Source organism: Arvicanthis niloticus, chromosome 5 (genome assembly GCF_011762505.2).
Source record: "Arvicanthis niloticus isolate mArvNil1 chromosome 5, mArvNil1.pat.X, whole genome shotgun sequence".
Classification (NCBI taxonomy): Eukaryota; Metazoa; Chordata; class Mammalia; order Rodentia; family Muridae; genus Arvicanthis; species Arvicanthis niloticus.
The window spans coordinates 65,529,527-65,556,778 of NC_047662.1; the positions used below are offsets into that span (position 1 = coordinate 65,529,527).

General features: G+C 40.9%; 1 protein-coding gene across 4 annotated transcripts in view; it reads left to right on the forward strand.

Annotated features, from left to right (window-relative positions):
- The window catches only part of Bnc2 (basonuclin zinc finger protein 2), a 402,767-nt gene extending 375,685 nt beyond the window's left edge, over positions 1-27,082 (forward strand). For 3 of the 4 annotated variants that reach the window (XM_076934704.1, XM_076934703.1, XM_034503818.2), the window contains 2 exons: positions 40-2,009; positions 17,346-27,082. In XM_076934704.1, the coding sequence (XP_076790819.1) occupies positions 40-2,009; positions 17,346-18,006 (2,631 nt within the window). In that variant the 3' untranslated portion in view covers positions 18,007-27,082. Of the gene's footprint in view, positions 1-39; positions 2,010-15,839; positions 15,874-17,345 lie in introns of all 4 variants that reach the window. The other variant, XM_076934705.1, reaches the window with a different exon arrangement.
- Positions 27,083-27,252: the final 170 nt, after the last annotated feature.

Below are 27,252 nucleotides of genomic sequence, written 5' to 3' on the forward strand. Positions count from 1 at the left end.
CTGTATTTGTCTTTGTTGTTTCTTTGATGTGGCCTGCAGGACGCTGCTGGCAAAGTACTGGACCGCTGGGCCATCATGTCTCGAGAAGAGGAAATCATCACCCTTCAGCAGTTTCTGCGGTTTGGGGAAACCAAATCTATTGTGGAGCTGATGGCAATTCAGGAGAAAGAAGGGCAAGCCGTGGCTGTACCATCTTCAAAGACAGACTCGGATATAAGGACTTTCATTGAGAGCAATAATCGCACCAGGAGTCCTAGCCTCCTCGCTCACTTAGAGAACAGCAATCCTTCTAGCATTCATCATTTTGAAAACATACCAAACAGCCTTGCATTTCTACTTCCATTCCAGTATATAAACCCCGTCTCTGCCCCACTGTTAGGGTTGCCACCCAACGGGCTGCTTCTAGAGCAGCCCGGACTGAGGCTGAGGGAACCAAGCATTTCAACCCAGAATGAATACAATGAGAGCAGTGAATCTGAAGTATCGCCTACACCATATAAAAGTGACCAGACGCCGAATAGAAACGCCCTGACTAGCATCACTAATGTGGAACCCAAAACCGAGCCAGCATGTGTCTCCCCAATTCAGAATTCTGCCCCAGTCAGTGACCTAAGCAAAACTGAACACCCAAAAAGCTCATTCCGGATTCACCGTATGAGAAGAATGGGGTCAGCCTCGAGGAAAGGAAGGGTATTCTGTAATGCTTGTGGGAAGACATTCTATGACAAAGGTACTCTCAAAATTCACTATAATGCTGTTCACCTGAAGATTAAACATCGATGTACCATTGAAGGTTGCAACATGGTCTTTAGTTCTCTTCGAAGTCGGAATCGCCACAGTGCAAACCCCAACCCCCGCCTTCACATGCCTATGCTAAGGAATAACCGAGACAAAGATTTAATTCGGGCTACGTCAGGAGCTGCCACTCCAGTCATAGCAAGTACAAAATCAAATCTCACACTCACGAGTCCTGGCCGGCCCCCGATGGGTTTTACCACTCCTCCACTAGACCCTGTCTTACAGAACCCTCTCCCAAGCCAGCTAGTATTTTCTGGGCTAAAGACTGTGCAGCCAGTTCCTCCTTTTTATAGAAGTTTACTTACTCCAGGGGAAATGGTGAGTCCTCCAACCTCCCTCCCAACCAGTCCCATCATTCCAACCAGTGGCACCATAGAACAGCACCCTCCTCCACCCTCTGAGCCAATAGTGCCAGCAGTGATGATGGGCACTCATGAGCCCAGTACTGAACTGGCACCTAAGAAAAAGCCTAGGAAGTCAAGCATGCCTGTAAAAATTGAGAAGGAAATCATTGATACTGCTGACGAGTTTGATGACGACGACGACGATCCTAATGATGGTGCGACCGTGGTCAATGACATGAGCCATGACAATCATTGCCATTCCCAAGATGAGATGAGCCCAGGCATGTCTGTGAAGGACTTCTCTAAGCATAACAGGACCCGCTGCATTTCAAGAACTGAAATAAGAAGGGCTGACAGTATGACATCTGAGGACCAGGAGCCCGAGCGGGACTATGAGAATGAGTCCGAGTCTTCAGAGCCTAAACTCGGTGAGGAATCCATGGAAGGGGATGAACACATTCACAGTGAGGTGAGCGAAAAAGTCCTGATGAACAGTGAGAGGCCTGATGAGAACCACAGTGAGCCGTCTCACCAGGATGTCATCAAGGTAAAGGAAGAATTTACAGACCCCACTTATGACATGTTTTACATGAGCCAGTACGGACTATACAATGGTGGGGGGGCCAGCATGGCTGCCCTGCATGAAAGTTTTGCATCGTCTCTGAATTATGGAAGCCCTCAAAAATTCTCCCCTGAAGGTGACCTGTGTTCTAGCCCAGACCCCAAAATCTGTTACGTGTGCAAGAAGAGCTTCAAAAGCTCCTACAGTGTGAAGCTGCACTACCGGAACGTTCACTTAAAGGAGATGCATGTCTGCACAGTGGCTGGCTGCAACGCTGCCTTCCCCTCTCGTCGAAGCAGAGACAGGTCAGTAAATCTCCATTGGCTCCTCCTGCTGAGGGTGGGGGTACAGGTCAGTCAAGGTGGACTCAGAAGTTAGATGTTCTTGATGGACTGTAAGGATTGCCCATATTGACCACATGATCACTAAACTGCCATGCTCATTGAAGGCTTTATGTATCCAGTGCTTGTTATGATTAAGCATGCAGAATCATATCATCTTACCTGGTAATGCATGCCATTTTTCTCTGTGTATGTGTATGTCTGTGTGTGTGTTTATGTTTCCATACATTTAGGTGTGAGTAAGTTAACAGTACACAGTTCCTTGCTTCCCCATGAACTTTTCCTTAGAAGCCACGGCTTCTGTCATCTATACATATATATACTTTGCCTGTGGCTCTTAAATTGAACCAATATTTTATCTTCACACACACATATTTATCCAATATAGAAACAGAAATTTACAGATGGAAAGAATCATAGGTCCAGGACATCGAGACAGCCTGCATTGCCGTAGGTATAACCAGAAATGTTATCATTCCTTACACAAGTATTTAGTGTGTTTTTCAATTCTTTACAAATCATGAAACTATCAGAAGATAAGGCCAAAATAATTGCTGATATGATGAAAGAGTCTGGTGGCATGGATTTCTTTATTTCAGCTCCATAGTATCTTTGAGCACATCTCTAAAATGTAATCTGCCATAGGACTTCACCACAGAAGTGGGGACATGCCTAACTACATACTTTAGGATTAGTTAGAATATATTATGTACAGCCCTCAGATGATATCACTCTCTAGATATGTAACTGTCATTCTGAAACCATGAAACTTAAGCAGAAGCAGCTGGTCTTAAACCTACCATGTTCTTTATCAACTCTATTACAATAGGAACGGAATGTCAGAGAAGGCATTCATTGGTGGGCAACAAGGTGATCCTTCACTATGGAGGATGAGCCTTTGAGCAAGTCCTTTACATAGTACCCCAGCCCAACCTGGATCGTTCATCACCCAGTCATTCCTATTTTAAGAGATGCATTATTTGGTTTATACTAACTTTTTAATATTTTCAGATAGAGTTGTATTTAATAGTTTAAATGTATATATTTATATATTTATACATATTTCCATATATATATATATATATATATATATATATAATCAGTTTTCCAAAGACCTACCATCCTATTCTAGAGTTTCTTTGTTGGTCTTTGATGAAGCATAAAGTAATGAAAGTCCCACTGGGACTGATGTGGTAGTCCATCCTGTAAACATAGCACTTGGAGGATCTGGGGACAGACAGTTAGACCCCAGTGTAGGCTAGCTACTAAAACCCTGACTTGACTTTAAAATATATATAGCACTGCAAAGCAGTGTGACCTGTCTTTGAAACATTTTCACATGTGAAAGATCAATCCTGTTTATTAATGAATATACATAAGTTTTTTCTTTTTACTCACACAGCAGGTGCCACATTGTATTCTTTTAATGATTCCCTACCTCTACTATCCAGTTCTGTTTGGGGGTGGGGTGGGGTGTTACGTTATTTTCAATTCCAAGCTCTCATTGAGAGTCTGAAGGAGTTCCAGATAGTATACTGTACTTCAGTACTCTCACCACCCATTCCAGAATCACAATTGTATTCTTTCAGATTTTAAACAGTATGTTAGTAATGATGAGGCTAATGCATTGAAATATTTTCATTGAAAAATTTAAACAAATATAAAAGACTTGTGAAAACTTACATAAAATATTTATAAAAATGGACCGTTTGAAGACAAGCCAACACTTAAGCTTATTTGCATGAATTCCTTCCACTTTTTCGTTTGCTGAAAACATCACAGTTCATAACACTAGACTAAGTAGCTCAGGATAAGATAAGGATTCAAGCCTGGTGCTTTTACTAATTAAGAACTACTAGAAAACACAAGTGCTCCTGTGTCTGTGTCCCAACACAAAAGGAAGTGCTGTAGAGACAGAATTTGTTGGTCTGAGAGAAAATATTTGCTGACAGAAAATAAAAAATTAGTTGCCACTTGTATTGTAAGGACTTGGGAGATGAGCCAATGCCAGCCACACAGAAGTTAGAGCCATGGTCTTCTAAGTACAAGAGGAGTGCAGAGGAGCTGTTTGAAGAGACAGTCCATACATTGATGAGGGGATAGAATACTAACTGTACCTAAACTTTTTCACTTCAAATTTTTATTACATGATAAATGACAAAACTCAAATTGAAAAAAGATTTTAAAACGAGAGCTTTTTATTCTTGATTTTAATTTGGCTTTCTAATTAATAAACAGATCTTTTGATCTCAGGTTAAATTTTTTTTTTTTAAGTATACTTTTAAGTTTGACTTTTTTTGTCAAAGAAAAGTATTCATCCTGTTGAGATGATGACTTAAATTAACATAGTGATGTGAGGCTAGCTGCCACCAAAATAACAAGAAACAGTGATGCCATTGAGTCTTCCTGACTCTCAGCAGAGTGGACCTTGGAACATAATTTAATTCCTCTTTCAGACTTTAACCATCCTCCGTCAATGATGTCGGCCAGTGGCTGTGTCCCCTTGTGCAGAGGTTCTCGGGTCTTGTCTCTGATCCATCTTAGATTTACCTTTTGGGTCTTCTATCTAACAGCTATGCAAACTCCAGAGAGCCTGTCTTCCCATCTTCTTTCTTCAGTAAACTGCGATGGATTAAAACCATGAGGACTTTTCTTACCTTTCTCTTCAGTGAACAGGCCTTTCCAAGAAACTGTCCTTTGTCTTTAGACCTCCTGTCTCCAAACTATTTCTTACTACTCTAAAGAGGCCTAGCTGCATCCATCCTTGACTCCACAGTGTCTTCCTTGTACAAATAAAGTACCAGAGGGGACATTTCTTGTAAAAACTATCCCTATGATAGCTGAAGGGTACAGGACTCCTAGGACACCAGTAATAAAACTTCCCTCAGTTTACCAACGTCTTATCCTTCAGGCCACAATTCCTTATAGGAGTTGGAATCACAAGAGAGTACATTTGGGGTCTTCTTAGGCATGTGAGTAAAGTGCAGATAGAAAGATGTTAGGTAATATGGCTTAGGTTTGACAGTGAAAGAAAGACACAAGTGTAAGGTTTGTCAGGGCTGACAGTAGACAGCAACATTATCAGAGGTAGCCTTCTGTGTATACTTGTCAATAATGGTATATTTGATCAATCAGCAGTTCACATTAATGACAAAGAACAAGATAATATGCACAGTTCACTCACTTCCTCACTAACTAGCTTGGAGAATGACCTTTTTTTCTGAGTGACTGAGTGAAATGTAACTCATTTCCTCTCAAAGGGGTCTGGTGTTGGAAGAAGACTACCACATTTCTTCCTTATTTACCCCCTGATTTTTCTACTGCTGAGTTGGGGTTCTATCAGGGAACAGGAGGCTAGGTTGTAGAACTGTGTGTATGCCATATGCCCCATCAAGAAGTTCTAACCAAGTGGCCTGGAGCTGCAGTGTTCATAAAAAGCATGATAGTCACACTCGACAGAATTTAGATTCCCTGTGCTCCTGTCTCATCCTCTGACTTAATATTTGATCTTAGGATGGATCACTAGCCACTCACCTGTTTATAAGAAAAACCCATACATATGCTTCTTATTTGGACATGGGGGTGGCAAACCAACAGCTAAATCCAGTTCTGTTTGTTTTCCTCAGTTTGCTCATCATTTGCTTTGGTGATTAGAGATTTCAAAATCCTGTCAGTTGAAATGAATGATCTGTAATGAAAGACATTGTCATCCTTGTGACCTTTTGTCTGTTCCTTTGTTACCATCTAACAGTAATTGCTGAAGTTTGTCATACATTATATCAGTGGTAAATGCCTCTTCTTGATCTTTAAAGTGTGTGGAGGTTGGTACAGCCAGATGAATAAATTTTAAAACAAAATAATATCTGCCTAGGGTGATTTATAAATAAATATGAGGCAGCCATTGATTCCAAGTGTGAACCTTCTTTGTGATTGTTAGTTAAATCAGTCCAAATTTAAACATGTAAAGTTCTTGATTTGTATAGAGGTAAGACATCTGTATTTGGTTTGTTAAAACCTGCTGATGTCTCCAGAACTAAATTTGTTCCTGTATAGGCCTCTGGGTAGCCATAGCTAAACACAGAGATGCATAGATTCTGCTCACCTTGTTACCTGACTTCCAGCCCTGTACAGGTGTGCAGGAATAAATTAACATCAGCCCCTCCGACGAGCCACTGCATATATTAACAACAGAGGTGAAGATGCGAGAGCAAGCTACCTGCCTCCTGTTATCACCTTCTCAGCAGAGCAGCTTCCATTTTTCCATCATTCTCTACCTTTAGAAACTTACAGAGAACTTTTCTAGAGAGAGCTTTTCAGTAAAGACCAGGCGACACCTGCAAGACAGGAGCCACTTAGCACCAATTCAAGGGAACTATTAGTATATGTGCCCTAATGTAATTAGTTGTCAAGTAGTATGTTAATCCTCAGAGGAGAGCCTCTTAATAGATAACTGCTTCCTTTCCTACATTGTGCCCAATCAAATCTCACTTCCCTGTTTACAAAGTTCTTTATAAAGTGGAGTTTTGTAGGTCCTCTGGCTTTTAGACCTTAAGAGATGCCTCCCCACTGCTCCTCTGTTAGGTTTCACAATAGAGCCAGAAGATCAATAGGCCTTTTGTACTCATCTCCATTACTTTCCATCAAAAGCAAACAAACAAAGTAAATCCCCCTCCTGAGTAATTGCTGGTTGTGCCCTCCTCAAGCAAAACTTTGGTAGTAAGATAAACTTCGGTGTCATTCTTGTCCCCGGGGTTCTTTTTATACACTGGGAGAAGAGCAATGAGCAAAACGGTCTCCTTGTATCATGGGGAGAGACTCTGTCAAGCCTAAAGTGAGCCTTGGATCTTCCTAATGACCTCCTGCTGGCCCAGCTGGATGCAAGACAAGCTCATTTAAACCTCTGCTGACCTTTCACTCCTCCAGAAGAACTGCAGCCTCCACTGCCACCATCTTCAGCGCTGTGTGCCAGAGAAGGCACAAGGGCCAGCAAACGATTTCCCTTGCATGTGCAAAGAGGTATTTTATAAATTCTGTGGAGTGAAGTCCTATTAAATCTCCTGTGACTGTGCAGCTCCCACTACAAACAGAATGCTTCCAAACAGCCTTAATTCTTGCTCTTCCCTAGAAAGGACCAGGCCTTTCTGTTTTACCAGTCTTGTCTGGAAAATTCTGGCAAAATACCAAAGAAGGCATATATTTAATACCTAGGCAGTATGTTTCATGACACACTGACTTGACAGGCAAAGGCTTGTTTTTCCTGCTTCCTGTTTCTGGGCCACTAAAACTAATAGGCTGGGTTTGTTGTTGTTGTTTTTGTTGTTTTGTTGTGTTTTTTCTGTTAGTCTTTCTTATGTGAAATATCATTTGTGATACTTGTTTTTGCAGACAATCCTTATAATAGAAAGTTGGTGTGAGACTATGCATACACATTAATATTTTCTCAGGTAACCCTGGTAGGATCCCTTCCCTCTAGTCACCTTTGTAATCCTGGCAGGGTCCCTGCCTCTTAAGTAAAAAGCATCTACCTTTAAGTATTGTTACCTTTAAGTTATTTTGTCTCCTTTAAGTTATTGTTGTCTCCTTGTTTCCAAAAACAAGGAGAGGCTTTGCTGCTGAGTCTCACCCCGAGGTTGTCCTTATTGTTTCCCAAGGCTACTCAGAAATAATGTAATGCCCCCGGCCTCCCGAAAGACTCTCAGGACCTTCGAAGTGACGGATATGTCAATCTATGAAAGAAGTTTCCACTTGCCAAGAAATTATAGTGTTAAAAATTTAAAAGGAGATCTAGTGACCTCGATTCTCAAGTGCCAAGATGTGTGTACTTGAGAAGCAGTGGAAGAGAGAACACATTTCAGGAAAGGACAGTTTTTCTTCAGTCATTTCACATAGGGCAGGCACACTTTAGAAAAATACCTACATTTTATGTCCTAACACAAACTGCTTGAATGACAAAAAGAGTTGTAAATTCCTGGTAAAAGCTGTCGGGCTGACATGTTAGTGATCTTAACTAGTATTTTATGGAGTTTATTACTTCTTTTATTAACTAAGGGGGAAAATGTTAACCCATTCCAATTTAATTCTTTTTCTTGCTTGCTTTAATTTTGACTTTACCCTGGAAAAGAGAGAGAAGAAAAGCCAAGTGATTCTACCTGAAGGCTTGTAGGTGATGGCTCAGTGTCACTGGTGCATAGATACATCTGAACTATCCTTGGCTACTCTGAGCCATGCTCATGTTCTCATGTAAGAACACCAGTGCTACATGTGTGTGTTTATATGTGGAAACACATTTAAACAGAAATACCCAGACATATCTTAGAAATATATACTCCCATCACTGTGGGATACAGGAAGCTTTTCTAAGTAAAACTGCAGACATAGAGCTAAGAACAGTCCCTGGGAAGGACGCCTCTGAAGGCTGACGGCTGGATGAGGGGAGCTGCAGTAACTGTCACTGAGGGGGCACTGGCAGGTCACTTTGCTCACTAGTAATTGTGTTTTACAGACTTCTAAAGCAATTGGCTCAGTCAGTCCCAATTCAATAAAAGTGGAGAGAGAGAGAGAGAGAGAGAGAGAGAGAGAGAGAGAGAGAGAGAGAGAGAGAGAGAGGACGAGCACTTTTGTTCTATTTTTTTACTTGAAATTATTTCATTCAGCAGTCTGTCTTTTTTATTACCAGGACTTGACATTAGCACTCCAAGCTATATTAGCATCCATTTCAGCAGTTCACTAATGGTATTAAAAAAACACTTAACTTCAATGGTGAATGGTTGTATGACAGAACCATAAAAAATCCACATTAAAAAAAATAAAACTTATGTATTTGTCCCAGCAAATTATTTTTCACTTGTTTAACCACTTCAAAACTATGTTCTCATGACAAGTATTCAAAAGCACCAGCTTCTTCTCAGAGCAGCAGACTGTGCAGCTCTATGGGCTTGGGGGCTCGTGGGGAGGAAGAAGGGAACCCCCTGGTGAGAGGGAAGGTAAGGCTGCTGTTTACCTGTAGTTAGATTACCTTCCATTCATCAGCAGAGATGGAATTGGCAACCTCAGAGCACCCAAGGTGAAAATTCTTGGATCTTCCGGCCTGGCTGGGATTTGATTTTGAAGCGAACACTCTCCAAACTCGGGAGCAGAGCCTAAGTACTTTGGCACTGTGGTGTGCTCATAAATGACTGCATTAGGTTCTAAATTTTGATTAAACCTTCAGTAATTAATCAATGCTAGACATGAAGCAGTTGGCAAGGTCCAGAGCTGCAAAATGTTTAAGACATAAAACATTACGAAGTAATTAGAATATGCTCCTTCAAGAGAAGGGTTGCCTTCAATAAAGAGGTAAATGATAGCATCCTGTTTATTGTGGATGTAGGCAGCCAGAGCAATATGATAAACTGCTGGAGATACACATATCAGTAATCATCCACATTATTAGTACCATTAATCATAATTCCAAAAATATGACAGCAGCAGCCAACTTTTTGACCAATTTTGCTTCTGCCTGTTGGCCATTATAACTTCACTAATAGACCGCAGAGCTCCTTTGCGTGGCAGTTTGCATTGAGAATGGAAGGTTAATTATATTTGAGCTGCTGATTTCTTCTCTCCTTGGAAAAGGCTTAGCACTTTGACAATCCCAGGAGCTCGAGGTTGTTAAACCAGTAAAAGTACTTTATTGAAATTTTCTTTGTTGGTGAGGAATGAGATGTTTCAAATGAGATATAAGCGCCAGGCTGGGACAGCACTAATGTTTCTTGCTCCAAAGTGATCCTTGGACAGCAAGAACTTGGTGGTTCTTTAGACCACTTTACCTTCACTTTTCCAGTCTGCCAGTAGGTAAAAAGTTGAGCAATATACAGCAGAATGCCAGGAAGTGCTACAAGATTAGTGGTAGTGTTAACCATATATGTCAGAATAGCATGTTAGGAGTGGCTAGTAACATTAGGAGCAAGAAGCAACTCTTTATTAAAATACTTTGCGTGTATGACTACAAGGAAAAATTCCTTGTTAAGATTCCAAGTTAAGATGTGTAGCCGCATAGGTATAGCACTAGTGGGCTAATTGAAATATTCCATGTTTCAACTGGCCGGCTTGACAGCATATGAACAAGTATGAAGATGAGATTACGCTCATCTGTGTTTTCAAGTTCATTACTTTGATTTTCTACACACAGTTCTTGATAAAGCCAAGGGTAAGTGATAGAGACAGCCCAGCAAGATATTGTCTCTTTACATGGGGAAACTTAGAAAACCCTGATGCCATCTCTTAAGATCACAAAGTAACTGTTTGAATGATACAAAACATTTAAAATCATTTCCTCGCAGAAATTATTTTCTTTTAAAATGATCTCAGAAAGAAATCAGCGCCTCATATTTTACATGGGGAAAAAAACAAAAACTGAAAATGGAAGACATATTTGAATGTGAAAAACGCAGTTTATTCCTGTTATTGGGGGGAAAAAATCTTCTAAATTACTATTAGACAATAGAATATGGAGCAGAAGATGTGGAGGTTGTCTCTTTTTTCCAGCCTGGGTACATATAAAACGTAAAATTACGGCACAGCTTATCTTTAAAGGAGGCTTGTCTTTCCTTTAAGCAACAATAACTCAGTAACGGAGCTCCAGATGAGCCTCTTGATTCAGAAATTTCCCAAAGCTGTGGAAGCATCACCCGTTTGCAGTATAACACTCCCCTTGCATTATAGTGCAACAGGTATGACTGAATCAACCGCACCCTTGAAAAGCCTTCTTGTGTGAGACACAATTCGGCCTTAAAATGGTTAGGGAGCAGGCTGTCGTTGGATATCAATTCTATACTCAACCTGACCATGCAGCACACACATTCTGCGTCCACCCATCTGCCCTCCCAAATGCCATCACTGTGTTAACATTTTTATGCATTCCATAGCAATGACAAATTGTTTTCTAACTGTAGTGCCAAATTTAGTATGCAAAAGACATGTTTGCCTCTGCCAGCAAACCAATAATTCTCACTAACATCTTCAGAGTTACAGCATTTATAAAGTTGCAAAGTGGAGTAAACAAACCATCTGTTTGGCTTTTCCATATATGTCATGCTTTCTTATTAGCATATTACGATTCATTTAGTAAACAAATTTGGTGATTTTGTTCATGTCAAAGTTAGATCGGAAGCCTGAAGATGATTAACATTCCTGGGACAAGCACATTAATACATTGCTTCCTCTGCAAAGTTAAATGGCTTCTCAAGAGAATCGCCCCTTGTTGACAAGATGAGACTGTCAATTTTGTTTGCCTGCCACGTTAGGGGCCATAAGGGGATGGCAGGCTCTGAGAGAGAGGAGTCGTGTAGGCAGCATAATTCACTGTGAATTGAGAAAAGAAGTCTAATTCTGATAAATGGTCGACCCCAATACATCCTACCTGTTATTACAACAGACGTGCCGTATCTGTGCAGTAAATTAGTTAATCCCCTAAAGGGTTTGGTGGGAGCTTATCTTCAAGTGAATGATTTGAATGTAGAGGGAACTGCCTGCGTGACCAGTATGGATGATTTGTTTTATATTGAAAGGGGTTGAAATAACTGAATTTCATATTTTGTTAATTTGCAAGAATTTGCTTAGTTCTTATTTCTTGCATTAAGTATGCATTCCTTTTTGGGGTTTTGAGAATTGCCCACTAGACTTTTACACTGGATTTCTTCCTCTGCTAAGGGAGGGTATTCAGACTGTCTGGAGAGAATCTTTAGTGAAAATTCTGAAACAACTACAGTTTTATTTTCAGAAAGGGGTTAGTGCTAAAATGTCATTTAACTCATTTAGGTGCAAGCTCATGATTGATTAATAAATAGTAATACAGACACCTTGCTATGAATGGAACAGTCAGCAGCTCAGCTGAGAAGCAAATCTTTTATTTCTGAGGATTTGGAGAATGGGTTTACATTTCTGTTTGGAATTAACACTGCAGTCACATCAGGCACTTTCCTAGATTTGATTTTAAAAATCCCTTCTCCCCTCTTCTCATGCACGCAGATGGCTGATGCTTCATGTCCAGTGGTTCTTTATTTATGGATTCAACCAACAACAGACAGAAAATGTTAAAGAAAAACCATGACTGCACCCAACAGCATCCAACACATAAAAACATTGTTTTTTGTCACTATTTCCTATATGATATAGTACAACTATTTGTATAACATTTGTTGTATGTGAATCATAAGTAATATAGACATGACTTAGTATATTAATATAGGATTGTTAGGGAAATACTGTTGCCAGTTTATATAAGGGACTTTTGAGAATCTGAATTTTGGTTGGGGGTTTATGCTGAACTAATTCTTAAATGATACCAAGGGATGACTGCCAATACACCCACACACCCACAGAGAGACAGACAGACAGACAGACACAGAGACAGAGACACCATCTTCTGTGGACATATCACTATGATCATTTTAGACAGTATTGAAAATATTTGGCATATATTTGTGGTAGATAACAAAGTGGAGCAGGAAAGTAAATGCAAAACAAAAATAATAGTGAAGCCTTAATTCCATTTTAACCAAATAATTGTGTAATATTAATTCACTAAGCTTGGAATGGCACAAAACTAATTAAGAATTAAGTATTTTATACAGCATATTAGCTTGATTTGTGAATTTGTGAAATAATTTTCTGACTGGCTGTCATAGTTACTTTTCTATTGCTGTGATAAAATACATGTCAAAGACCCTTAATGAAGCAAGGCTTTATTTACCTCAGAGTTCAAGGAATAGTCAGCCATGGTAGAAAAAGCCTGAAGCAGCTGCTTGCATTGCATCCAGTCAGGAAGCGGAGACAGTAGATGGCTATGTTCAGCTTACTTTCTCCTTTTTATGTAGTATAGCCTAGGGAATGGTACCACCCACTGCAGCCGAATCTTTCCACTTCAGTTAACCTAATTAAAATCATCCCCACACACATGCTCAGAGGCCCACCTCTCAGGTGACCCTAGATCTCTCTAGATCTCAGGTTGACAGGTGAAAGTAACCATCACATTGTGTCCTTCTGATTTTTTAACCTGATCAATTTTTTAAACGAACAACTAACAACAAAAGCACCTGTTCTTCCCCTGTATTTCAAAACCAAACTCAAACTCTGTTTTTGCTTAAATTTTTTGCTTGTCAGACATTGCATTAGCTCACCTGGGGCATTTGAGCAAGAGGGGGAAATGAGAACACAGCCCAGAGCACTTGCTTTCCCTGTCCTTGGGCATTTGATGCATCTTCTGGGCTCTGTGATTCTACCTGTAAGGTTTCCTCTAAGAAAGTACAGGGCATGACACTTTAGTCCAGTGACAGGAATTTCAGTCACCATTCAAATAAGACAGAAGTTAAGGTATTAATACCTTGCCCTAGATCTAAAACCTTACTATGTTTTCATTTTTGTGTGTGTAAGTTTTGGCAGATTTGATGTTGAGGGCAGAAACTCAGAGAACGTTTGTAACTCTACGTAGCCCAGGGTAGATGAGTGAGCCTACATTGTGACATGTGCCTTGAGCTCTACTAGAGTCTCCACTTTGCCCTGTCACTATTGTCATTACACAAACACAAGACAAACACTTCTATCCCATGCCTGTCTTCTGCACTGGGTTGGGGAAAACTTGTGCCAGACTTGTGTGTCTTATTGATTGCATACCACCCTTCTGTCAAGGCTTCTACTTGTTCTCTCACGGGCTGACCTCCAACTTATCTGTATTCCTGACAGTATGGGCTAAATGTTAGGCCAGTGTATGAATTCTTCGTACCTTTGTACCCAGGAGCTCTTTATCTCAGTCCCTTTTTTGTATGTGTGTGAATAATCTTCTTCATAGCTGTATCACCTACTTATTCAAGGCAAGCAGAAGCAGCTTTTGATATTCTTCATGTTCTTAGTCTAAACTTTGATAAATTATTAGTCTTCTCTTCTTAAGGTAAATGTTTGGAACAGTGGATTTCTTTCTTTCTCAAAAACAAGCATGTAAATCCCTGGATAACTGATCCTTGTGCTGGGGTCTTCCTATTTACAGCAGCTATGGCTTCCCTCCTGTCTGTGGACTTCTTTTCTCTCAGCATCTGATTGTCAATACTGAGTTCTTTCTGTCTTTCTTTTACCTCTTCAGTTTTGTTGATCCAATTAAACTTGTAATATTCTTCAAATTGCTATTAACCTCGGGTCTTTGAATCTCATGAGGACAGTATTTTTTATGACAGTCAGTGGTTTGAACTGACTGATTAGATGGTCTGACAATAGGTCTTTGTTAAAGCCAAGTGCTGCCTTCTGTATGTTCTGCAGAGGGAGAGTGCTAACCTGAGGAACAGGACCCGTAGTGTCTGCTAAAGAACCTTGGTCAGCCCACTTCCCTGCTCTTGTCTTCCAACCCCAGCAACACCATGGCAGTCAGAGACTCCCAGTCCAACACATGGAGCTGAACCAACATGCTTTCCCCAGCCCGTTCTCCTCATCCCCATCCATGTGTTTTGCATATGGCATTTAGGAAGATTATTAAACAAAATGAAATATATTAAGAAATGAACATAAAAGAATCAATTCTCTTGAACTGTGGTTGCATAATGGAAATCGACTGCCGTGAATGAACCCATGCACTGAAGTTATGAAGAGCAGAGTTAATGCACTGCCATGAGTTCATCTTTATTATTACATTACACCTGAATCAATTGATAAAGTAGCTTTTTTTTTGTAAGCGAGGGATGGCACTTAATTGAATAAAAGTCAATGTAATTATATTAGCAGAGGCCAACAGTACTGCTGACAGCGGAAAAGGGACACTGTTGCACAGAGTGCCAGAGCTGGTCTCCACATTTCTGCACATCGTTTGGTTGACAGATATTGAGGGCTGGTACATCATCTAATTAGATTATAGGCCTCTTCTGCTGCATGTGAGAAATGAAGAGAAAAATCTCTTCCTGGTAACATATCAGTGGAGATGTGTAAATTCACAAGTCATCTTATAGCAGAGGTGTCCCTCTGGGTGATCAGCGTACCCTCTTGTCAATGTTAATTTATTCTTTCCTATTCAGTCTGTCTTGATGCAACTTTTGTGTGTATGGCTGCTGTTTTCTCAGCAGCGAACCTAGGAAGCAGTGACTTCGGATGTGTGAGCAACAGCACAGAGGTCTAGACTGCAGTGTGCTTATGAAACCAAGGAAGGGTGGGTGTCAGAAGTAATGAATGACGATAGGGTTTCATGAGCTGCTTACAGTTGGCAGATTGTTTCATCAATAGAGGAGCGATACACATTTTAACTATTTCCATGCTCCTTCTTGTTAAGCCCTGGTGGTGTGTGTCCCCCCCCCACATGTCATCATAAAAACTTCACAGTGGACATTTTCTGCACTCTGCTTAGCAGTGTATACTTGAGTCACCTGACACCAGGGACAAGTGGCGGGGGGTGGGGGGACTGTTGGGGGAAGAGAGGGTGAGTCTCGGAACAGGACTGTTGTGCCTACATCTGTTTATCGACATTCATACATCCACACACTGCATGCCTCTGTTTGGAACTCATTCATGGATGATGCTGGTACTGTAAATTTGCTTTTAGCTAATTTGATTTATGGTTTATGGAATATTCAGGTGATCTGAAAATCAAGACAACATATGGATGATCACTTATGACAGAAAATAATTTTGTGATCAGACATTTTAAATCCCTATTTTATTGTTTAAGTTTTTAAAAAACCAGATGTCTAGAATGTGAATTTGTTTTCTCTCTCTCTCTTTCTCCCTCTTTCTCTCTCTCTCTCTGTCTCTCATTCTTGCTTTCTTTTGTGATCGATTTAGCAAAAGATTAGAAAGCTGATCTTATTATCACAAGGTAAGCTCAGCCTTCCCAAGTGCAGTGTGGAGAGGGCTTCCCCCCTCTGCCCCCCCTCAACCCAGAGTGCTGATTGTCTTGTGTGGAAAGGTGGGAAGCCTCTCCTGCCTTTCTTGTCCCGGAGGCACATACCTCTCACACATCTCTAGGAAATGTTAGCTATACTTGGTGCCAATTGAAGTGACTTTTCACTATAAGTAGGAGGTCTCATGAACTTAATGCTGGCCATTTAGGTCGTTTCTACGATCACAATTAACTACGATCACAATTAACTTCTCTATGGTGGCCGGCTTCCACTGCTGGCAAGTTTTATTTCCTATTTCTATATCACTTTATTTTTTGGAGGGTAGCTTTCAATTTAGGGACTTGGCAAACATCTGAGCATTTGCAGGTGGAGAGAGGTATATGCCCAAGGGCGCTTTAAAAGTCAATGGGGGATGTAAATACAAAGGCAATGTTTTCAGATAAACAGTGACATGGGCTTTGCAAGTGAGGTCCCTGTAGATGCTCTGGGAATGAATCTCACCCTTTTAAACACAAGCAAAGCTTTTCAGTGAGGTTTTGCTTGTCAAAGTAGGGTTCTTTATTTGCCATATAAAGGGAATATATGTCATTGTGCTTGGTTTCTTTTTTTTTTAACTTACTGTGCTCTAATTTTATCCTTTTGGATTTTTTATGGGTGGAGGTAGGGGTTATATATTTTAGAAAATAATTTATCAGCTTATGCTTTAAATAATTAAACCTTGAAGTAGCATTATTTTATGAAGACAGTTCAATACTATAAAATGTAGTAACTTTTGAAAAAAAATGTATTTTGCTATTAGATTTGACTGGGATTCCAAACAGGTTTGAAAAAGCATCTCTTAACTATTTCAAATAATTTTCTAAGACTTTTAAAAAAAATTGAAACATGAAATACAAGAGAGTGAGGAGAAGATTTTTTTTTTTAAGTTAAACCCAAATTATGTAGACCATTTATTTTTTGAAAATACTAGTCTTTTTACACAGTATTTGCTTCACCAGAAATGGTTTACTTGCTGTTATTTTCTGATTTTAATTTCATGTAGACTATTCCATTTAGACAAGGAGAGAATTTCCATTCTTTACCCCGTTTCATGTTTATTCTCCTGCACTTATTTAGTGTAGAAGCTGTCTGCTACAGGTCCTCTGTGGCTGACGCACTAACGGAACTGCCATTGAGAAGAGAGTGCCAGGGTTTGCATTCATCCTGTGCTAGAGGAGCTTATTCATAAAAATTACGTTAATGGAAAGTCCCCCCTTTGCACCTCCCACCTACACTCACTCCCAGATCCTGAGGATGGAGGGGAATGCTTGCTTTTCTAATGGTGTAATTAGGAATGAATGTGCTTATTTGGTGCTTAATGAAAGTTGAATCAATTTTAAAATGCTCTCCTTTTTCTCACCCCTCCCCACTCCCTGTGCACCTCCCCCCTTCCCTCTTGTCTTCCTAGACACAGTGCCAACATAAACCTGCATCGTAAACTGTTGACCAAAGAACTCGATGACATGGGCCTGGACTCATCGCAGCCCTCCCTTAGCAAGGACCTCCGGGATGAATTTTTGATGAAGATCTATGGTGCCCAGCACCCTCTGGGGCTCGATGTCAGGGAAGATGCCTCCTCTCCCGCAGGGACAGAAGACTCCCAACTGAATGGGTATGGGAGAGCCATGGCAGAGGACTACATGGTCCTTGACCTGAGTACCACCTCCAGCCTCCAGTCCAGCAGCAGTATCCATTCCTCCAGAGAATCCGATGCGGGCAGCGATGAGGGGATTCTTCTTGACGACATCGATGGTGCAAGTGACAGTGGGGAATCTGCTCACAAGGCTGAGGCCCCCACCCTCCCTGGCAGCCTCGGGGCTGAAGTTTCAGGATCTCTTATGTTCAGCAGTTTATCTGGGAGCAATGGTGGGATCATGTGCAACATCTGCCACAAAATGTACAGCAACAAGGGGACCCTGAGGGTCCACTACAAAACTGTGCATTTGCGAGAGATGCACAAGTGCAAAGTCCCCGGCTGTAACATGATGTTCTCCTCTGTGCGAAGCCGAAACAGGCACAGTCAGAACCCTAATCTCCACAAAAACATCCCCTTCACTTCGATAGATTAGTCCCAGAATGGACACTCCAAATGCCAGCTCTCACCAGATGGCCTACATGTTTGAACTGCCATAGCCAGTGTGTGCTTCCGTAGTGGGGCACATATGTGTGTGTACATATGTATGCCTCTGTGTCTACACTTGTGCACACACATATTTTTCTTTTCTTTAGATAAAAATGATAAATACTAGGTGCTTTTGAATTTTTTCTTTTTCCTTTATAGTTTTGGGGAGAGGGTGGATCTTTTACTTGGGGTGAAAACTGAGTGCCCCTTTCAGCACACACATACACACACACAAACACACACAAACACAACACAACAAGCGTGCAACAAACCCCAATTTTGATAGAATAATTCTTGGTCTTCTCCAAAGAGACATTTTGTTGTACCTATGACTGTTGCCTGCAAAATAAATAAAAATAAATAAATAAAAGGGAAAAAAGAGAAAAGAAACAAAAAGGAACTTCTTATAGTTGTCTTTTGTGAACTTTAAGGTTTTGAGAGAATCTTTAATTAAAGCATGGCAGATTCACCTGTAAATATTTAGCCTTGAGAGGCCAATGATGTAAAACAATTGTATTGATGGTTGTTTAACTCTTCTTTAATTTTGGCAGTTACATCCAGCTGTTAGATATGCAGGAAATAAATAGTTTGCTGGCTAGTTCTACTCATTTTTGTTAGCATTAATGCACATTTTCTTTAAAAAAAAAAAAACAAAAACAAAAACCAGAACATGGTCTTGTTTTTACTACCTGTTAGATGTAATAGTGAAGACGTGCTGGCATGCGTCACAGCACAGATCTGAGTTTTTAAAATGTCCTGTACTAGTACAGAAATCCAGTCATGCACTTTGTTCATACACTACAAGGGGATGTGTAATACTCATGCTTCCTTTTCTCCGTAAACTATCGCCATACTTCAGCGAGTATCTTCCCTTTAAAAACAACCCACTTGTATAAAAATGGTCTGGTCAGTAAAGGGCACAAATGCCAAACAAAAAGTATTCGTGTTAACACAAAACTGCCAACTTTGCACAAGTTTTCAGAAAAGAAAATACATTAGTCACTCAACATAGCCACATGCCAACTTTTTGGCCACCAGAAAACCGCTTATAAACACACACACACACACACACACACACACACACACACACACACACACGTGCTCGCGGTGATTCTTTCGAGCGCCAAATGTTATTAGAATCAACATTGCATCCTTCCTCTGTACACATTAAATCACAGAAAACAAAATACCGCGGTGTGAAAGAGCCAAGGCATTTCTTTTGTAGAGGCAGGATAATATTTCGGGACACAGTAGCCCAGATTACTCACTAAAGGAACAAAGCTGCATACGGTAAGAGACTGAACACTCATTTCCAAGGCCTAGCTAACCCTTATCCTTTGAAAAGAAAGTCTGAGCTGGGTTGGTCTGTTGTTTGTTTGTCGCAAATTCTGCAGTAGCACTGCAAGTCAGGCCTACTTAATAGACAAAATCAAAAAGTGTCCCAGCGGCTCTTTTACTCTGGAAGCTCTGAATACACATGCTGAACTTGAACTGCACTTGGAGAAGAGCAGCACTCTTCTCCAGGCAGCAGAAGGAGAGAGGAAGACAGGGTCTCCCTGTGTAGTGTTTTGTGTTTCCCCACACGAATTTGTCAGAGAGAAATGAAAGCAAGCCTGAAACCAAGCAATCGAGAGTGAGAACAAGGGAGGGAGACTGCTCTGACCCTTTTTGTTTTGTTTTTTGTTCCTGGTGTTTACACATGTTGCCTGAGCTGGTTAACCACATCGGCAAACTCGGCTACCACAGCATACCGACTAAATGAGGAGATTTACTCAACTTCGTATGTAGCCAGAACTGCTGGGGTGTGCTTGTGGACTGTTTTTTTGTTTTGTTTCCCCCCCCCCTTTGGCCGTGGGGGGGGCAGTGGGGGTGAACGCTAGTGTTTTGTCAACCTACATAATAAAAAGAGAATGTATTTTCTTTTCTTCATTTCATGGCCTCAAACATTTCTCCCATCAGTGTAAAACTTAGAAACGCCCTTTGTTTTAACAATTTCTCATATTATTTCCATTTTTCATGCTTTGTAAATTTTTTTCTGTGTTCACATCAGCATTCACTTCCGTTACATTTGCCAAAGGAAGCTGTCAATGTGTTTCTGTTATTATTCCTGTGCGATTTATTGTACCTCACAGTATTTATTTGTTTTTTTTTTTTTTTCCCAAAATTAAGGATCATTCGTTGGGGGTTCCGGATTTTTTTTTTATTTTATTTTTTAGAATTTCTGAGCAGTAGACAGTTAGAGATAAGCTAAGTGTTCCTAAAGCTTTATCTTTGTCTCCTTCTGAAGATGCCATGGGCTCTGCTTGCTTCTTCATTCATCCCACCTTGAGGAAAGTCCAAAAGCATTTGCAGGACAGAAGAAACTTACCACACACAATGTCTGCTAAATGCCAAATGTTTACGGTAAAAGCTGAGGAATTAGTAGTAACTGTTTCTGTTTCCTTATCCCTTTGATTTTCCCAAACCTTAGTTGCTTTGCTTTGTTGTCATGTTAAACTGAACAAACATGTGTCCCTTCATTTTATAACATAGAAGACTCTGTACAGTATGTTTGTGAAAGATTGAACTAGAATAATGAACATTTGTTTGCAAACATTTGGCCCTCTTAGCGTTCTCTGTATTGCGCTGTTGCCTTGTTAACCAAGTGTTGGGTTCAAAGAGGATTGAAACACATTGTCAAAATCTCAGCAGAAATTATGGAAACTGTTTTGGAGTGTGTGTATAGACTAAACTACACCTTGTTTTCTCAACATTTAATAAGCATCTGTGTTTGGACAACTTTCAAGTGTTACATTCTTAGAGATGTGAGAATTCATCTCTACAAAACTCAGTGTTAGTCTGTTTAAGTGAATGTCAAGTAAAATGTCAAATGGTCATCCTGAGTGTCACCTAGCTGTCAGAAGGTCACATCAGCTTGCAAACCAATGCAAGGAGAAGCATTTGTCACTTGCCACACACCTGGCTAATGTCTGTAGCCAGCTCAAAAAAGTATAGCAGTAATAAGATTGAAGAAGTTGTTCTTGGTAGGAACTGTGAGTGTGTGCCTGTTTCACGGAAACGGTGCTAGAAGCTAGGCAGCTGGCACTTTCGAAGTGTGCCCTTATTAACCACTTCTTTTGTGTTCACATTCCCAATTGTTTGGTGGCCTTCTCACAATCATGTGTTCTAATATAAAGCCTATTTGCTTAAAAGGAAGGGGGAAGTTGGTGGATGGAGGAGATGAGAAGTTAAATCGTGAGATAGACAGTTGTGCTCCCAAAGTATGGCTTGTTCTTGCGTGTGCCTGAGTGCAGTGTGTTCACTCACGTGTTTCTCCTGGACAGAAGCTCCAGGGCTTCCATGCAGGTTATGGGATGGAGAGGCCACCTAAGCTCTCCTCTATCCATTCCGACCCCCTTTTTGTTCATAAAAGTTTTCTGTCCCTAGACAGTTTCTAGTTTCATCCATCCTTTTCTAGCTGGCAATACGAACATAAGTCTTCATCCAAGTATCTTTCTCCCATTTGATTGGTTTTTGCCCAAGTTTTATCATGAGTACAGAATTAGGCGACATTAGTTATGTATGTTCTCCAGTATTCTGTTTTGATCACTTGAAACTATGTTTTTGTAAATATTAGAAAGGTTGTGTCCACTTTGGGGGATATCTGCATGCTGTGGAGGGGAAGGAAGAGATAAGTAATCTGGCTTTGAAAATGTGGTGAAAGAGCCCTGTGCTCTTCTGCTAATAATTGTATTGACGTAAACCAGCTCCGTGTAGCTCATCCCCTGTCTTAGTTCAACTGCCATAGTCAGTCTGATCCTTCTTAAGGTTTAAACATTTGCCTTCTCAACATAACTAGTTTCTTTCTAGGAAATCAGTGTCACTGACCTAGTGGTGTGACTTCTTTGGTCATGACTTTCCAGTAAGAGGAAGGAGACATCTAAGCAGTTACAACCAGTTAGTGTACACATTGTTTGGAAAGAAAGGATCTGAATCTATGGAGAAAGGGCTGGCTGAGAAGCATGTCCCTGTTGGTTGGGAGAAATCATGCATGCCACATAATAAAATGGCAACTTTCTCCTGTCTGTGTACTCCACAGATACATGCCAGGCACATAGATGAGAACGAGGGAGGGCTCTTGGCAGTTCAAACCCAGACAAGCTAATAATCAGACTGAGATGGACACCGAATACCTGAGCAGCCCTTGATCACATCTAGTCTGCCAGCATTGTGTTGAGTGACAGTGAATAGAATCCACCTGCCCTAAGATGTGTAGCATCTGCTATTGTAAAGGAACAAGACGCCCAGGAGAGAGATGGGCTTCCATCTGTGACCACACTCTGTTCTTCAGAGCTTTTTAAAATAATAGCAAATTTACTCCACCTTTTTCCAAACTAGAAATATTTAAATTTGTGGATTGTCTCTTTCTCTCCTAGTCTTTGTTTTTTAGCAGGAAGGATCTAACTAAATAAAGAGGGCAAGAAAGGGCAAAACAAACAAGCAAACAAAGCACTGGAGAGGCTGCAGTTCTTATAGAAGAGACAGAACTGGCTCTGGTCCTGGTTTGAGTGTAGCAGCAAATAAAAGCAGTTAATGCATTACAAGTATCTGTTCAGAAGAAAAATCTAAGTCAGCTCTGCCTTGTAGTGGGTGCCAGTGCATCCACCAGTGTCCTGCAGAGTTCCCTGTGACCAGGTGAGTCACTGCATACACCATGGGAGGACTTAAAAATATCTTAAGCTCCTATGGGTCAGGATAGCCATAGAAGGCAGGTAGGAGTTCGGGGGTTGTTCTTTTTCAGTGAGAAGTAATGGCCAGCGTTCCCTTGGGACCACAAAGACAGAGGAGTCACCTAGGGTAAAAGGCCAGTGAGCAAACCCATACTTGAGTGGTGATGAGAGATGAAGAATATGCAAGTGCTCTCTCTCTCTCTCTCTCTCTCTCTCTCTCTCTCTCTCTCTCTCTCTCTCTCTCTCTCTCTCTCTCTCTCTCTCTCTACTGCAGCATCCTAGAAAGTTGTGATCACAAAACCCTGTGGCTGATGATCTTGTGATCAGAATGGAAGCTGAGGCACAGAGGTAACTGGTTTCATATTTCTCTGAGAATTTTAACATTCTTGCTCCTGACCCTGTTAAAACATATCTGATATGTCCTGGGCTCATGTCCACCCTTCCTGTCGTCATAGAGGGCTCACTATAGTGATATTCCATAGTTCCCACCCCTTCCTAGAGTCACAGAGAGCTCACTATGTATTCTGTAGTACTCACTTTTACAGCCAGCAAGGAGGTCCTGTTCCATGCTTCTGCCCACACATTCATTCCTGTTGAATTACCCTCAATCTTCCAACAATTTACACAAAATTATTTTTACAGCCCTTCTGCAATAATTGGATGACAGATAGTGTCTTTTGGGCATTTATTTTTTAAAATTCCAAATGCCTGATAACAGGACTCAAAATGTCAGGCACTTTTACAAGTACACCAAACTGAATGCTATGGATCATAACATATGTATATATATATAATGATATATATATCATATATATGAAGCAGCACACTATAGTTATCATAAGACTCTCTTTATTCTTCTCCAAAGTGTTCTTGTAAATTCATTTGACCTTTACTGCAGGAAAAAAAAAAAAAACATACAGGGTTCAGGACAAGGCTGAGTTTGTAACAAATAGCGGACCATTACAAAGAGGAAAGGCAAAAGCCAGGGCTGAGCAGCAAGAAGCTTTGGTTCAATTTCACCTCATATCTTTCTAATAACGTACTTGTCACTTTATTACCTTCCAGTAATGTGAACACTGCTGACAAGACTGTCACACTAACAGCAGACAACACCCTCTCTGCTTCAGCCCCAGTTCTCCTGGCTACTTATTGCCCTGGCCCTGAAGGGACACAAACTAATAGTGTGCTTTCCAGTTCAGCACTTGGCCATCAAATATAAAAGGATGCGTAATTGCCTGTTTATCCCTGGTGAAGGGGAAATTGAGTAGAGGGCCAGGCTTTCCCACCAGTTGCCTGCTGTACACAATCATTCACAATCAGCCTGCCTCCTCCATCTCTCCTGTCTCTTTCTGTCATCCCCTCTCCCCCACCTCCCTGTTTCTTTCCTCTGAGCACATATGCACAACTACTGTGTTTTGTAGGAAACTGGAGGCTGCTTCCATGTGCTCTCCCCAGCTATTAAGTGGACAGATGATGTCTTACATAAAGGGTCAGTAGAGAGAGTTACTGTTTGACTGTTCTTTGTTACTTTGAAGAAGTAATTCAATCCCGTGTTCATCCATTTGGAGAGTGTCAGGTGTGGTTGTGCAATTGAAGAAAATTTCCATGCACAAATAGGAGGAGGTTGCCCATATTCTGTAAGGAAGGGATTAAAATACTTTTCTTCCTGGTCAAAAAGTTTGTGTGTGTGTGTGTGTGTGTGTGTGTGTGTCTGTGTCTGTGTCTGTGTCTGTGTTGTAAACTCCTGAAAAACACTGTTTGGGGAATCTTTAGCATTAAACCCTTTTGCTAAATGTACACATGTATCTTTCAATAACGGACGGACTCCAAATCCATATTTAACAAGGTGGATGAACCTTTGTTTGCCAAACTAAGCTGACAATCAGAATAAAATAAGGCTCTATTCTTTGAACTGTAGCCATTAAAACCGTGAAGATCTTACATTTGAAAGGCAAATTCTCCATTTTAGGAATCTGGGAGAAGTACAAGGATAGTGTGAGCTTTATAAAATCAGAGAGCAGAGGCTGCAGGGAAGGATGGCGAAAATGTTACGTCCTGGAATACCTGGACCCACATAATGTATCATGTTGGCTATTTCTGAGTACAGGGCAACTTAGAAGGTGGTTCAATAGTGGCTAGTTTGGGTTAAATGAAATGAGGGCTGTATTTGTACTCCTGTTCGGCTGAGGGGTATCCTGCTTCCTCTCAACTCCTATGGCAGACACTGCTATGAGCAGTCATCTTCCAAATAAGGTTTTAGTCAACTGAGAACGACACATGGAGGTGTGTCTTTGTTGTAGATTTGCAAGGAAAAGAAGACAGATTTTGGGACAAGTAGCATCAGGTCTATGTTAACACCTTGTGCTAAGTCACTTCATAAAACAGTCTGAGGACTGAAGAGAAAGCACTTTGAAAAAGGATTTCAGGTGTGAGTAAAGACAGTGTGTTGACTTTTGTTTTTAATTTCTCTCACGTGTATTTATAATAAGCAGTTACCAAACATCTTAATAAAGCTGTAATTAAAAACTTAGTTGCCAAAATTGCACAAATTCTGCAAGCTAATACTAGCTTTGTCCTCTAGACTCTGAGTAATGGGGATACGTAGGACATTTTATAGTCAAAATGCTTTCTTTAGCTAAGCGTTGTTGAAGGGAAGGAAGAACAGAAAATGGTATTTTAACAGAAACGGAAAGACATAGATAGTATAAAAGTATATTTCTTCAAGATAGAGTCTAAGTGCTATACCAAGATTTTATAAGGCTTCCTGTTGCCAAATGTGATGCTGACTAAAGACACCTCTAAGATGGCAAAGACATCAATTATTAACTGGCTCTGCCCACTTCTGTTGTGGAATCCAAGGGTAGAGAGGATGGCCTGGGGAGACCACCTGGGTGTGGGAGAGCACTCTACTCTGCTGGCTCTGTAAAGGTTTTCAAGAAGGTGAAAACTGTGCTGTTCTCTCATCCACCCTGCACGGTGAGCTGACCTGGCACTGCCTTTGCGGCACTAACTTCTCTGCCTCTTCTTTGCTAGGAGACAAAGCATCCCCCTGCCCATTCCTGAATCAGCACTGTGGCTTGTGTAAGCCCTGATTCACAAGGCACAATGCTCCTAAACTCCTGGCCCGTGTGCTGAGTTAATAGGTTCACTTGAGATGTATAAACCAAGACTGACTGTTTATTCTTCTAAATTCATACTCTGCTTGGAGCATTTCTGCATGTCTTTGTACAGAGTCCTTCATTTTTCTCATTGCCTGTCTTGATCTCCTCTGCTTCTCGCCTACCCTTACTCTTGCCCTCTGCCCTCCTAATGTTGCCCACTCCCCTCCAAAAAACAAATAAATCTTTTGTAGGGCAAGTGGGTAGAACACTCCCTCCCTTGGCTTGGTTTTGATCATGTGTGTGTTCTACCCTGCCCAGGTTTACATAACATGAATTAAGCAAATGAGATGTTCTAGTAGTATGTATTAACAAGATAGGACTAGGATTCCTTGTATACAGTACACTCACTTTCCTGTGCAAACTTTGGTTCTCCTGCCTCAGGAGGAAGCTTCCCTCATCGCACCACTGCCAGTCTCAAGAGTTGTAGGAGAGCTCAGTGTGGGTTGGGGGTTGGGTGAGGCAAGAGAGATAGAGAAACTGGGCAAGACTTGGGTCTGTGGGCTGTGGCAAGTGAGGGCACTTGGCCAAGAGAATATGGAATCTCCCCCAACTCCTGCTCAAACCCTCTGGTGCATCTCTAAGAACAAAAGCATTAGACTCAGCTTTTCTATTCCATATTGAATGGATATGGATATATCCTTTATCCGTGGATGAAGGAAATGGAAATGTTTTGAGGGGAAGGAATTGTTAACAAGATGTATCCCTTTCTCTCCTAGACCTTAGGGGTTTGGTCTTCTTTGTTTCTATTCTCATTTGCATCAAGGTCTCTTCCACCAAGTCTGTGGTAGAACCAAAATCTGTATCAGGAAAGGCAACTGCACCAAGAGAGTTGGGACAGCTTGCATCCCCGACCTAATAATTGTGATGTCGGTAGCTTCATGAATACTGTATGTATTTTAATCGAGGGTTTTGTTTTTGTTTCACTTTGTGGTTTGTTTCTATTAGTAGTCTAAGGTAATTGAAATTGTTTATTTACTATTTCCTTTGTTGTATTTTCTGTACTATAACTGTCTACAGTATGTCTTTTGCATAAAATGCATAAGGGTTTGGGGATGTAAATGGAATTTTATTCATATTTTGTCCAAATACCTCTTGTAATTTGTATCAAAATTCTTGTACAATTTTTATATTAAAGATTTATCAGTCACTGAAAGCTTCTGGCCTTTTGACTTGAAGAAACCCGATGAGGCTGAGTAATCTTTCAGATCTCTACCTGTGGAGCCCCGTGCCTTCCCCCTCTTTCTTGTTGCCCTAGGCTCCTGTTGAGACTGGATCATGGGATTATCAGCAGACTTCTCAGGAGGCCACCTCAACTCCTGTTCA